The 15,684-nt window shown below is 35.2% G+C and overlaps 1 protein-coding gene across 1 annotated transcript in view; it reads right to left on the reverse strand.

The window, feature by feature from the left end:
* Positions 1-15,684, reverse strand: part of CAMKMT (calmodulin-lysine N-methyltransferase) — a 188,161-nt gene that overhangs the window by 167,407 nt on the left and 5,070 nt on the right. Inside the window, exon 3 of the mRNA XM_072332128.1 lies at positions 8,899-8,963. Coding sequence (XP_072188229.1) covers positions 8,899-8,963 — 65 coding nt within the window. The remainder of the gene's footprint in view (positions 1-8,898; positions 8,964-15,684) is intronic.

The raw sequence follows: 15,684 nt of genomic DNA on the forward strand, positions 1-15,684 counted from the left end.
ACAGCTTCCTCACTGTGCTTACAGTATGCCCCCCGATCATCCGGTCACTATCTGCCACCATGTTTCAGATTGCTCAATATTAACACAAAAGAACTAATACACATAAAGCATTACTATTACCTGAGTAATACAGTTACTTTTGGAATATCAAGATCTTGAATTGTTCTGTGCTATCTAACGTTCTAATTCCCAATGTAAATAACAGGAAGAGTAAAGTTTTGTGCTCATTTCTACATCGTTTCAATTATTATGCTGCTCATTATTCAACAATGAAAACATTTAATAGTTACAATACTCTCATCTAATTCAGATTAAACTATTTCTCCCCTTCCCCCATCCCCATTTTTTTAAAACCCAATTTTCAGGAGAAAACAATGTTTCTTATTCATTTGACAAGCCCTGCTGAAGACAATTAGGTTCTTTGTGTTACCAAGGCAAGTCAAATTTCATTTGTAGTAAAAACAATTAGAAAAATATGACAGTAATTCAAAAGCTGACAATGCTTTCAAACATTTGGGGAGAGATGGCACACCGCAGCTATAGTTTCATCCTTTTACAATATATTTGTCACCAGTAAGCTGCTATTTCAGCAAGGTCAAAGTAAAATGAAAGGTAAACTGTTCAACAAAATCTTTTTAAAAAACAGTTAAAATCTTGTTTCTTTCATGTATATTACATACAGAACTACATATCATAACTGTATGCATATTAATATGTAATGCATTCATACACATATAAAGCCAATCAGACTGATTTAGTTAATTACACAACAGTCTCTTCTAAGCATGGCCTGAACCACTGATTGATCACCTGAGGCAAGGATTGGGTCAACCATAAGACCACAGGTGAAGGCAATTCAGCTGCATGACCAGAAGCCTGGTTTTACCCCTCTTAGACCCCACTTAAGGGCTGACCACCACTGGGGTTAAGGATTTCTTTCTGGAGATCCCTCCTTTTTGGAGTTTTCCACGGTGAGCCTAGATCCTCAGACAAGCATTTCTTCTTCAGCTGTATCTTTTCTACCACAATAATCTTTCCAAATATAACACCCGTAAAGTATCATCCCAACCACACTACTCTTCCAACTGTTGACTGTACAAGGCATATTTCTCATACTTTGCTTATGAGATAAGAAATATTTTGCAATGAGAAATTAAATCTCTATATGTAAATGTTTGAATCGGTAAAATGATCCTCAAGGATATAATTGGGCTCACTGCTTCCAGGAATCTGCATATTTCATTTTGACAGTACAGATTCAATAATTAACTGGAAGAAATCTAGAAACAGAGTAGAAGTTCAAGGGAACGAATACAAGTTATTGCACTTGGGTGAGAACCTCAGCTGTATAAATACCCAATTCTCCATTTACCAAACCGCATGTACAAAGGGGTTCTTTTAATTCACACAGTTTACCAAAAAGTAATTCTTTAGATTTCTGGAATAATAACTGGTCCATGTCTTCCACATTATTGAAAATACTTTAAGGAAAAAAAATATTAATATCTGTAGCATTCCATCAAACTGAATTAAGAATGAGTATTTACTTCATCAAGTTAAGTATGCGAGTACGCTGGGTCTTCTTCTGGCCACTGCAACATAGATTAGTTTTCGCCCTACTTTTCAGTAAGAACTGTCAATGGACACAAAGTTCCAAATGAATGTTTTTCAGCACAGTTTTCAAATTATGATTTTTCAGATATTTTAATTAATATTCAGATATATTTTAAAATAGCTTTTGTCTAAATGCAATCCTGTGAAGTCACGCTGCTTTAAGTTGAAAGGTTTTGAAAATTGTGCGGTGAAATAAGACACTTCATGCATTTGAACATTACTTTTTAAGCGAAGAGCAGTGCAACTTTTAAAAAGTTATTTTAAAAGTACTTGAAACCAAAATGAAATAAGGTGCAAGATATTTATATCACATCAGCTACATCTGTATGAAGAACACAAAGAACAAGGACTGTCCTTGCTACTTCCACACTATAGCCACAGGTAAGCTTATGTCAAAATACAGAGCAATATGCGATCAGATTTGTAAGGAAGATAAGTCACTAAATTTGTGTGATAATAAGCAGAAATTATTTACCCAAGGATGTACTCCAAGCACAGCATTTCTGAACAGCTACACCAAAAGCATACCTAGGACATGACAAGTAAAAAGAATAGTAGACAAAAAGAATATTGTGAGAAGTACCTAAGTTCTACCCAAACTGCAACATCCAGCCACGTGAAACTCATCTGCAACTATTTAAATAATGTTAAAAGGTGAAATACTCAAGAGAAAACTCCACAATATGTTAAAAAAGTAAATTTAATTAACAACACTGTACATCTAAAAAGATGCTTATAGTTACCTTATCTCAGTTTAAAATGTGATTAAGGTGTCATTAACAAAAGCAAAAATATGAAATTAATTAAAACAGTTCACACATTTCTCCCTCTACAAATCTAATTAAAGATGTTATAGACTATCCCCAAATTCTTTTAATTCATTTAAACTGGAAGATCCAACTTGTCATGATAATTCATTTATCATACATGGAATACTTTCAAAATGCTTCAGATTACAGAAGGTCAACATTAGTGAGTGAAGGCAGACTATGCCAACAGTTCATACAAAGACTAAGACAACAGATTTGACACAGAATTCCACCTAGCCCAAAAGCAGGGCTCCAAGGCAGAAAACACTGCCTTGCAATACAAAAAACAACAACTGAAGTTACCCTAATATAGCCTTTTGATAAAATTGATATCACTGGAATAGCCTAAACAGGTGAACCAGTTACTACGATAGCGTCAAACTGACCAAGGAAGAAACAGCATACTGAGAAGAGCTCAGGAGGGCTGCTACTCCTCCTGCTTTGCTAAACTGATGCCATCTTTATAAGCACAGGTATAATGTGAGGTTATTTGGAAATACGAATAAGAAAATATTTTAAAGCAAACAAATCCCCAGTGGTATGAATGATAGTTCATTCGAAATGAGGCATATTGTTGCTATCTAAACCTTCTTTCACTCAATTTATTTTTAGCTGAAGAATTTTACAAGAGGGTGTAAGATTCTGACGTGGTAAGCAATACAGAACTGCCACACATACAGAATGAATACTCAGAAGACAGAGTAGCAGGTTCCTGAGGTGAGAGAGTTAGGAGCCTAAGTATGCTCTTCGTAACAGAAAACAAGAAGTCTCCCCTAAACAAAGAAAGGAAATTTTCACAGCAATGACTGGGAAAAAAAAAAAAAAAAAAAACAAAAAAAAAAAACTATTATCTTGTTGAGCCTAGCAAACACTACATGAAATAGAGGAGAAGCCCTACTATGATAAAGGATGCCATCCTATGCTGCTCCTTAGGTAGCTTGATGGCTTCTATCCTCCCCAAGCATGGTAGCTGCCACAGCTTTCCCATAGAGGAACACAGGTAACTTTGAGTCACTCTGTGAGAGCTATAAAGACTCAGGTAGGTCTCTAAAAACATTCTCACATAGTACTACTATATATATTCTCCATTCTCATATAGTACTACCAGGAACATAGCCTCTGCTTAGTTATTAGTGAGGATGGAACACAGAAGGAAAAGATTATTGTTTAAAAGCAGATATATATATATATATATATATATTTAGTTAAATCCAAGTTACACAGTCAGCATTTTTAAATTAGCAGTTTTAAAATGAATACAATAAATAAGTGGACCACAAAATTCATTTTCTTCAATATCTTTCCTCAAGACTGTTTCTTCAAAAAGAAGAACTGGACTAAAAGTTTAAGAATAAGCCTCTTTTCTTGTTATTTTCTAGCTTCCCAATTATTTTCTTAAAAAAAATACAATATGAAGGGACAAAAGCATTCTTCAATTTAGCTAGTTCACTAATGGGGAAAAATCTCACATTTAAAAAGCCAAATTCTTTCAACGTAAAACATATTTTGAAACAAATCTCTAAAAGTAGAACTAGTACAAAGAGAAACAGTTCAGAAGATGGTGAGTAGGTGTTTTGAAATAAAAGCTGTATCCAGATGCTTGTTACAGCTTGGAGTAACGCCTTCCAGAAAAAAAGAATCCCCAAATTAGTAAAATGTACTTATATAAATATTTTTTTCCAGATTTCACATTGCCTACCTGTTTTCCCTATATAAAGAGAAGCAACAGAATTCAAAACCATTAAGCTTCCATCCACCCAAAACTGAAAGCTCAAGTCTACAGGGTCTATTTGACCACAGGAACAGCAACTTTGCAGTAAATGTCTGGAAAGCTCTGTAACTGTAGCACCCTCTGCTGCCTTTTTAGTTCCAGAACACATAATTGTACATTCTACTACATAGAAAATGAGTATGTATTGAGCGCTTTTATTGCAAATGGTTACACTATCAACCAACATTATGTGTAGTTTACAAGAAAATGTTTTACTATTACATATAGCGTATCTGCAATTTACACTACATGAAAACTAGAATACCCTGTTCCTATTTCTGTGTTAACATTCTGTAATGCAGAATTTTAAGAAAGGAATGAAATGTGTTTTGGGAATATCTACCAGATGAAAATCCTGAAGCACATTTTATTTCACTGTTTAAAATTCTGCCTTACAGACTGCACCTCACTTAGACTTGTGGCAATTAGTAAATAAAAATCATATTTTGGCCTTTGATCCCTTAACTGAAATTAATGCGGAATTTGAAGGGGTAGGATTAAACAATATACATAATTTGAAGGGAAATGATTATACAAACTCTGTGGTCACAACAGCTTTCTTTTGATAATAAAATAGTCAGCAGGAGATCATTCATGTAAGTTCATTCTTGCTGAACTTCCACTGGTTTTTGGGCAGTCTTTTGCAGAAGAGATTTTCCCCTGAATGGACTAGCATGGCATGTGGCTCCCAGAGCCAGCTGATGCTGCTCCTACAGTGCCACCACTCAGCCTTCTGCCTGGGATCCATCCATTCTGTTAAATGGAGTGTCTTATGACTAGAGACCACAGGATGTACCATCTTTCACCAGATGGCACGCTGCTGTCTAAAAGGAACATACCAATCCTTTCCTCCATCCAGCCTCCCCCCTCCGCCCACTTCCTGTTTATGCACAGAATTAAAGCTGAATGAAGTACATTTAGCATCGCATCCTATCTGTGTGGAGAAGCTGTTTAGAGTTTTCATATGCAAACTGCTCTCACACAGCAGACAAGTACAGTACCTACCCCAAAAAGTTTCAAATTCTTTTCTGGTGAAGTGTTGATTTTCACTCATGACCATGATCCTACAATGAAAATGCATCTTTAGTAATGCTTCTTAAAAAAAGAATGTGAATACCAAATCCAAACAGGACTTTGTGCAGATGTGATTTCTGGCATTAACACTTGGGAGACAAGCAATATGCCATTTACAGCTACTGCACTTGGCTCCATGTTTTCCCTGAAGTTTTACTGGTGTAAGGCAGCACTTTTGGAAGCAGACACAAGCATTCCTCAAAAGCTGCTTTGTGAAATTTTATATAATGCTGCCAGCTAGTGGCACATCTTGTACTGAGTTTGTGTGTACTGGGAGTGTGGAGAAAATGGTGTTAACTAGAAGCTGCTCTACCACTCTTCTCTTGATAGTGTATAGTGATGTGGCCGTGAGCAGGAAGATCAAAGTAAAACAAAAAGACCAAAGAAACACTCCCTAAAAAAAAAGTTTTTAAAATACAAAATACTTCAAAATATTACTAGATTAACCAAAGAAAATGTTATTTGAAATAAATGATTATGACTCAAATGATGTAAAAGCTGACATATCGTGTATTACAATACCTTATCTGTTTAACAGACCATTATTTCACATTCTAATGACCTGTAGCAAAATATTAACCTTCCTGAATCAGCATGGTAGTCAAAACAAACATGCAGAACACTGAAATACTCAATTATTTTCTGACCATTTCAGCCCAAATCATTTAAGTGAAGTTTAGTGCCCAGTAAATAAGTTATGACTATGCAGTGCATTCTAAACAGAACACCAAAATCTATAATTACTTATAGATTTGATAACATTATGGAGCACAATACTGTTGATGGGACTGTTCAGTAACGGATAGCTCTACTAATACTGAACAATAGAAGAAATAATCTTATACTGTTAAATGCTCAAAAAAATATTTGAGAAATCTTTAGGGTAGACTATCACCTGATAATATCATTAATGTTGTAAATAACAAATCACTACTTTTCTTTCCTAAAAAGTCCCAGCTTTCAACATGTAAGAGCTGTAGTTACTCTTAGGTGTAAAAGGAGGCAGGATTATCATCTTCCATTTCCACAGTGGGTTATCACTAGAAGAGCCAAGAAGTACACAGAGGCCAAAGAAAAAGCCATTTCAGATCTAAGGATGATGTGACTGCATATATTCTATCACGTATGATTGAAATAGAGCAGCTCAGTAGCACACAGTTGAGGAAACCTTACTAAGGTGATGCAGTACATAGCAGTTCTACCCTGAACACTGGGCACATTTACTCCATAAATACAGTAGCAAGGAAATATGATTATTACTACTATACTTTATGGCAGCCTTCTATTACCTAAGGAGAACTTATAAACAGAGGAGGAAGACCAACTTCTTACATAGTCCAACAGTGATAGAAGAAGGGAGAATGGCTTTAACACAGAACATAGTGGAGATTCAGGTTAATTATTAGGCAGAAATTATTTACTCAGAGCATTACAAGGCTCTGAGGTTGCCCAGAGATGGTGTGGATGCCCATACCTGGAGGTATTCAATGACAGGTTGGAATTGAGTAAGCTTTAAAGGTCCCTTCCAACCCAAGCCATTCCATGATTACACTCCAAGCCAGTACCACAATGCTGTCAGAAAAATAACTAATTTACACTGTATCAAGGTAACTAATCTGGAGTGTTTAATAAAATGGGCATAAATATGCACATCAATAGAGAGAGATAAAGACATTTAAAAACAAGGAAGCAGCAAATCTGAAAATTACTTAGCAAACACTGTGTAATGGCACAGCATGAACCTTCAAAACAATACTGAAGCCAAAGGGACAAATGTGAATCTTTGTATATACAGAGAAACAGTAAAAACTACAAAAGCCGTATTACTTCTAAGTTAGTGCTGGCATTGTGCCTATTAGAGTAGTAAGTCTTGTTCTGCTATCTGTAATCAATAAGAAGGAGTCTGAAATACGGAATAGGTTAATAATCAACAGCACATTTAACAACAGAAAAGCATATAAAACTTTAGAAGTGTAATTTATTTGTGTTAGCAAGGAAATTTGTATAGATCAATCACAATCTAAAGAGCTTACACAAAGAACAAAGATAAAGCATGTAACAATACTTTAAGGTACAAACGTCTTCCTCTTTTTCCCTTATTGAGTAAAATTTATGGATAAAAGAAGTGGTTATAAAAGTTCCTCTAGCTCCTTATTTGAAGAATCTACAACATCAAATCTCTGTAAATATCTCCTGTTATGCAACCGAAGCATTTTCTACCAGATGCTAAATGTCTTAAATCTAAATACCTTCATTTTCTAGCTCATGATGCCTACATCTCTACCTGATGTCAGCAATAATCACAAATGTGAATTTTCTTTCTCAGACTTACTCATTTGGACATTAATATAGTCCTTAGGTACAATTTTCATTCTGAAATCATAAAAAATTCCCCTCCTCAGCAAAGTGAAATCCTAAAGTATTTTGTGGCAGGTCCGCACCAGTATTCTCAATATTAAGAGCCAAATGAAAACTAGCAAATTTAGGAAGGAGAACAGAGGGTTTACGATTTTTTTTTCCTTAGTAAAATTAACTTTTGTTTTCACAAGTTGAATTTTTTATTTTTATTTTTTGCTAATGAAACCCCTGTTTATTTAAACAGCTCTGGAATACAATGACTGGAGTTCAGAGATGAAATAAAACCTGTTCTGAAATATGATTATCTTATAGATTCAATGAAAAAAAGATGTGCACATTTACTGAATATTCCACAAACTTACAGAGGCTCCCTAGTTCTGTTATTTAACATTCCTTCTTTGAAAGCAACCAACCCCTCCTGAGAAATAAGGCAAAAATCCTTATGAAAAAAGAAATATCTGCAAATGTAAATTATATAATGGTAAATCATATAATGGTAATTACTACATTAAAAACATGTATAATTACTTTTATTTGGCTTCTTATGGTCTGCTAAAATTTTATAATTGAAGTCCATTAACAGCATATAACATTTTATTAATAAATATAGAGAAGCAGAGCCAGAATGGGTCAGACACTGAAGGTCCACTTAATGCTCATCTTGTCTAAGATTAATGTGGTCAGAAACTCATGCGTAGACAAGAGTTCAAGACCAGGATAAAAATATCATCCTACTGCCTCATTAGTTGTTCTACCATCCAGCAATTCCTGAATCACAACTGATACCTTCATATTTTAATAACTACAGTAAATTTTCCTCCCATAGTTTTTCCCCAGTCTTTAGAACCCATGAGATGTTCTACAAGCTAAACACTCTGTGGGAACGAAATTCACAGTTTGACTGAGTTCTTTCATTTTCCTTTGGTGCAAGCTTGCCTTCTACAGGACAGAAGTATCATAATATGTTACACCTGTTTTTACACCATTGCTCAGATATCAAGAGATTGCTACCAGGCAAGACAAATCAATAGACTAAACTCATTTTTTTGCCCAATCCAGTTCAATTTCTCTGACAAAGAACAAAAACTAACCTGCAGTGGGACAATACAAGAATGTATACACAAACAACTGTGCTACACAAACCACTACAACGTAAAATACTACAGTTGGTAGATTAGCATCTGTTCACACTAACGGGGTTTTCTCAGGTAAGAGAGATGCAATTTCAATTCTATCAACATAGTACTGTATCTAAATAAACAATGGACTTACAGACATTTCCTGTGTTGTCAAAGCTTGTAAGAACATCTTTAACATTTATGAGTCCGTTGTGCAATCTAGAAGAAAACAAATAGCAAATTTACCAACATACAAACAACAACAACAAAACCTCTTCCCTCTTCAGAGAAGTTCTCTGCAAATGGTGTCTACTTCTCACCCACTTCTTTCCACAGATACTTATCATACTAACTAGAGGCAAAACTGTGAGACGATCAATAATCTTCAAAGATCTACCACTGAAATTCATGTATCAGGAAAACAATCCTCAAAAATGAATAGTTGTGGTGTTTTTTTTTTCCCCCCAAAAAAACGAATAAGTTAAATTTCAACTTAGCTGTGGAAACCACATATAGGAAAGGAAGAATTTTGGTAGAGCAATTTCTTCGTAGAAGACAAAAAAAAGTATTTTTAAAACAACAGCAGTAAACACATCGTTATTTTCTCTCACACACACACAAAAAAAAGCAACAAAAAACAAAACCAAAACAACCAAGAACATCAACAATTTAATTAACATCAACAATTAAACAGATTCTGTTCAGTGAACTGCATGCTCTTCAGTTTTATATTTGTACAGTTCAAGCAATTCAAGTGAAATGAACATTCAAAACTGGGGATAATTAACTAAATTTCACATTTTATTTCACAGCTTCAAATTTTAGAGCACAGCAAGGAATTCTCTGACAACCTGCAGAAGTAAACCATATCAAACTTGAGCACAAATTTGCTTAAGAATCCTACTCTAAATGTTACAGATGTCAAGCCAGCTAGACTCACAAAACAGTAAGTAAGCATATATATATTTATTAACTACTCCAAGCTAATTTAAGCCTAAAGGGGGGAGTGAGGCGGGAAACAAACCTAGGAAATCTTGCACTCTAATTACAACACACAGTTCTTTCAAAAATGCATTAAAAAATTCCAAAAATAATTCAGCATGGAAGCAAAAATGCAATCTTTTAATGTTTCTAACGTGGCTTCCAGGGCTGTCCATGACCGTACTAATTTTGAACAATGAACAGAATAAAAATGCTTCAGCATTTACAAAATTAGTGCTCATTCTCTCAGCTTATTTTTTTCCCCTGATAGAAGATTACTGTAAAAGAAGGGGAAAAAAATATATATCTTTTCACAGATATGAAACTGTATTTTTAGTTCCAAAAAATACTTCTAGCATACCCATGTGTAGTTAAATATTGATTTCTGAGAAGTACTAAACACCAACCAGACTAATTCTTTAAAAAGACAAAAGAAAAAGGGATAACTGAAACAGGTTTATAAACAGGGATGGGAAAATACATGAAAGATATTGAAATCATCCTTCAACTGAACAACAAAGCTTTCCTTCTAGCTCTACATAAAAACAAAACAGAAATTTCTTGGTTGCACTTGAGGGTGGCAGCCTAGAAGTATTTTGATGGATCTCCTGCACTAAGAATTTACTTGCTCTTCTTTTTTCTTTGACAAGTTTGGTTTCAGTGAGATTGATCAACTGATCCAGAGTTAATCCAAAGGAAATGACAGGAAAACACCCAGGATTGGTAATTCCCCTGACTCCTTTAGCATCCCAACTGCATAACTACACATATTTGTGACAAACTCGGGGTCATCCAGATGGTAGTGAATATCTTTTCTCTGAACAACTGTAAGATTATGGGGAAAAGAACATGCAGAAATATCAAAAACAGAACAAGAAAACTAATTTCTTTTCACACGTAGTTCAGTCCTGGAACAAGAAATCTTTGTGATTTCTATGCTTTCATAGTCCATAAATAAAGGAGATTTATCATAAAAATCTCCAAGTTCAGCAACCAGAGCAAAGGATGAACAATTCAGCACTCTAGAACCAGTACTTTAACAGAATACTATGAAGAAAGAAAAATGGAAGTGGAATATACTGGGCTAGAAAACAATACAATTTATATCTCTAGTGTCAAAAGTTAAACAAAAAGCAAAATGGAAAACTGACACAATAATAGAACTATCCTTAAGCTACCACCAAACCAAATTTCAGGCCATTTCCAAAATAATGATTTTTAACTGGAGGTGAGACTACATCTGCTTTCAAGTAAGGTAAGATTCCATGACAGATGTCCGCCCCACTTCTACTGTTTCTAAGGTTGCCCTGAATTTTTGAAAGTATTTTATTAAAAAACACAATAAATAAAAAAAAATAAATAAAATCAACAAATGAGTCTCATCTGCAATTACTTTTTTTTAAATACACTTAGCTTTTCTTAATGATCAGCTTTTCCTCTGATGACAGTTTTCTATGATTAAAACCAATACACACCCAAATTTCAAACATATTCTAGCATCTCATACTCAGCAGATCATGGCATCCAAAAACAAACTCAACATACCCTGAATTTTGCTGTCTTAGAGAGTGGTGGCATTTTGCACTGAATACTGAAGTCTCTTTCTCACATTAGCTGTCTGGGTATCTTCTTGCTTTTAAAAATACCATTCATGGCAAGCACATATGGGACCCATAATTAAATGATGAGAAAGACACAGCTTTGCAATAAAGGACATCCTTCTTCTCTGTTCCATTTCACACTTATCCTGAAACTGGTCAGGGTTTAACATCTGCTTCCTTTAGTCTGATCAGCTCATGAAACCTTCACTGAACAAAAGCAAAGAAGAAGCTCTACCACCTAAAATGAGAGGAGTAGCCATTATCTCAAGAGTTGCCCAAATAACAAAGCCATTCTCATTTATTCCAGAAATGACACCTCAGGTTTTACACATATTGCCATTATGGACTAACATAAGGCTACTCCACGTCAGTAACAAGTCCACCACAAACAGAACTTGTAGCCTAGAAGTCCCATTTATCTGCAAGCACAGATTAAACCTGGAGTCTGCCATCAATATCACACTACTCAGTACCATTCCTAAAAAACACCATTTCTAACTTGAGATCCACAGCTCTACACTATACTGTTCTACCCCAGCATTTCTGTAAGCATTACTCCTTCTCTGCTTCGCTCCATCAGCGGATCTTCTATTACCTAGCTCAGAAAATAAGAAAGTGATGCAATAGACATCACACCCTGTTTCTATAAAAGCCTTTTATATTAGCAGCTTTTGACAGTATGTTGAAGAAGCTGCCCACAATGCATTTGTAAAAATCGCACGCACTGTATGAAAGTCAAGAAAAGAAATCACAGGAGTTTGTAGCCAACTATCAATCCCAAAGCTTCCATGAATTCCCACAGGCATCCCAAATACAGAAGAATATTTGCATATTTGAGTACTGAAATAAGCTATGAATGTTGACCAGTGCAAACAAAAATAGTTCAAAGTTATGATTGCTGAGACCAACATAGAAAGTACTTCACTTGAGCATTAGTAAGCAACACGGACAAAGGATGTCAGCTCAGCATGGTTAATCTGATCTATGGCATTCTTACTACAAGTCTTCAATGTATAGCACACAATTTCTACTGCTGAGGTGATAGTTTACAGAAGGCAAACTGAAGAACAATAAACTAATTTAATGTTTCTCCTGGTACAAAGCAAAAATCCTTTCTTTCAACTATGAACAAATAAACTTTGGATGTATTTCACACAGGGAACGTGACGTAAGTGTTAAAATATTTCTTCCTCCTCTGTTCAAGAAGATAATCATTCAGTAGCTCCTGTGTTAAGGCATGCTTTCCATTAATCACTATGAAACTAAACTAAGTTCCATTTCTTGTTTTATATTACTCTTCAACAGAATGACGAAAGCAATAGCATACTTAAACAAAATGACAAAAACTAAGGTAGGCTATACATAAATGAATCCCCCAACCATTGGAACATCAAAATGTTATTAGCAGATATACCCTGTGGGAATATCCAGTGGAATTCAATCCTAAACCATCTTCTAGCATATAGCTTGCCATGAACAAATACCACGCCTCTCATTTCTAAACCAAAAGTCTAGAATAATATCATAATTTCTTCCATATTTTTGCAATACTCAGAATAAAGGCACAACACTTTGCAAAGAACACTTTACATTCTTCGCAAAGATTTAAACCTACCTGCAAGGTGATAGCATTTGTCTTTTGAGTTCAGCATTTCAGTATTTGAAACACCAAATTACTGATCAATGGAAGATAGTTTGCCACAAAAATAACTTGCTTTTTCCTCCAAATGTTTAAAATACGCCTACAAAACTAAAATCTATATCCTGAAAATGTAATGGCATTGATGACTCATTTTGAAACTCCAAGTAAAAAAAACAAAGTAACTCACATCTGAAGGACAGCACTGCCACAGGGAGATGCATCGTTACGATATATAATGACTTACAGAAGGCCCCTTCTAATCTCTACAGCCCTGCGATTCTGTGTAACTCCATGTACGTAGCCACCCAATACCTATCATTAAAACAAGGATGTAGTGTGTAGATGCATTAAAGACATCACCAGTTCAAACCAAATCACCAGAGGTTCTGAATCATAGGACAGGTAATTTCTTTTTAGTAGTGAAAAGTACTCCTCAGATGCTCCTTTCATACCCCAAAACTATCATGAATCATTTTATTACCAAGAACACCTAAATCCTAAAGAAAGCACCTTCTGCAAGATACTGTAAATCTACATTTCATTAACCATACTAGAGATTGTTGTTTAACTAGACAGGGTCATAAGGGATTTAATTTTTACTTTTTTAAGTGCAATTTGCCTTACATGAGGTTCTTCTGGTTTCCTGCTTTGAAAGGTTTCTTATAAAAAATGATTCTAAAATGAATGACCAAACAACAAAAAACCATTGCATAGGCTCTTCCACCCCAAATGCAAACCCAGTTTGAGTTTGGCTGCAAAAATGGCAGTTAATCAAAACAAGTTGCTTTGAGAAATTCAGAAAACCATGCATACAGCTGGTAGCTCCTATTGAACCTTTATTTACCTAACAAACTGGTCCCTGTAGAACAGTAATTCCAGCTAGGTCATAGCATATCTGAATACACAATTTGATCTGTTTTGATAGCCTTTGAACTGATATAGGTTGACCTTTAGACTTTATGCCAAAAGCCACTATCAACCTTATGAACTTTCTAGAGTATCTAGTCTCAACAAGATATTAGTTGACAACACTTCTAACAAACCGGTGCAAGCAATGAGCTACCCCAAGAAGATGTTAATACGTAAGGAAAACATATATAGATGAAAATTCAAAAGCACTTTTGTAATGATTTTAGAGAAGGCATAGCTCTTTTTTGTCAGAAAAAGATGTTGCTATGAAAATGGAATGAAAATGCTCTCCTGCTAGAGCACACAGTTCTAATTTACCTGGAAGATGTTCTTATTGTTAATAATATGTTAATAGCACGTTTCTTTATCTGGTTCAAACTGTTTCTATTAATGAAAATGTTCATTAATATTTTGCCAACAAGAGGAGAAAAAATGAAGGAAAGACTTAAGTCTTAAGTTTCTAAGACATGCACAGTTCTCAAAAATTCAAGAAAGTTAACTCCAGATTTATCTTCTAGACACACAAGTTTTGGCTAGGAGAACTGTTAATGTGCCACATATATCAAACTGTTAAGTTTACCACCTTAAAATACTGCTTCTGCAAAAGTAGGAAAGAAAATTGGACACAGACTCACAATAAACTGGATTTTGGTGCAGCTATTCATACTTTGACAAAACACACAGTGAAGAATTTCTCCTTTCTTCCTTCATCAACCTTAGATATTTCAAAATAGTAAACATATGAACAGTAAGAATACATAATTTCTGATCATTGTTCTTAAATGATCACCCTGATTACTATATACAGTAATCATCAAGTATCCTCTAGAAAAAAAACAAACACAAAATAAGGGGTAGGAAAAAAAAATCCCCACTGGAGACAGCTTCCCTATCATTCTCGATACATATCTTCTGAAACCAAACGTGAGCTTGCTCCAGCATAGACAATGTACATTTCTATTGGTAAAGCTAAGACAAACATAAATGACAAAATTAAAACACCTGTGCTCGGTTATATAGTATACAGTGATATACAATAATTGAGCCATACATCAACAAACATGACTGTAAGCTAATAATTTGAGACATGTCCCACTATCAATGAAACTACCATCAGCAAAACATAAAATACAAATAGAAGGACAACACGGTGTAACATAATGGAAAGTACAGCAACACGAGCAGATTGGCAAAGTCCTAGGCTTCAGCAAGCAAGAACCCATTCAAATGCAATAGCTATGGGCACATAAAATAATCTGCTTACCTTTGTAAGGCTCCAGGTACACAGGAAACTCCACTGAAATACCTCTGCCTCCACTACCAACCCTTAAATGAGGTCTGGGATGGGGTGGATCCTGGCTCCACCCCATCCAGCCACTCAGGTGCACTGCATTCACCTGAGCTCCTCTGGGTTGGCCCTGCCTTCCCACCAGGTGCTCAATCACTGCTTCAAGCTGTGACTTAGCATTTCCACTACAGGTGAAACATGATGAAAACAGAAGTGCTCAAACACCATGTGACAACAAGATCAGCCTGACATCTGTTTCGCTTTTGCAGTGCCAGCACAGCTGAACTTGTGTCATACCTTAAAATTCTTCTAAATAGTCAATCAAGTAAGTGACACCAAGTGCTGCAAATCACAGTAGTGAACTAAGGAAATTGAAAGAAGTAAAAGCAGTCTAAAGTCTAAAACTTTGCAGTAGATTTATGACAACCTGCATGCAGTTGCTTTGTTTGTTCTGAACGTTTATAACTTTGCAAAAGTGTCTGAGATAACAGTGGCCATTTGTTTTTGTTAGATCTTAGT

The sequence above is a fragment of the Excalfactoria chinensis genome, chromosome 3, assembly GCF_039878825.1.
Source record: "Excalfactoria chinensis isolate bCotChi1 chromosome 3, bCotChi1.hap2, whole genome shotgun sequence".
In the NCBI taxonomy this organism is placed as follows: Eukaryota; Metazoa; Chordata; class Aves; order Galliformes; family Phasianidae; genus Excalfactoria; species Excalfactoria chinensis.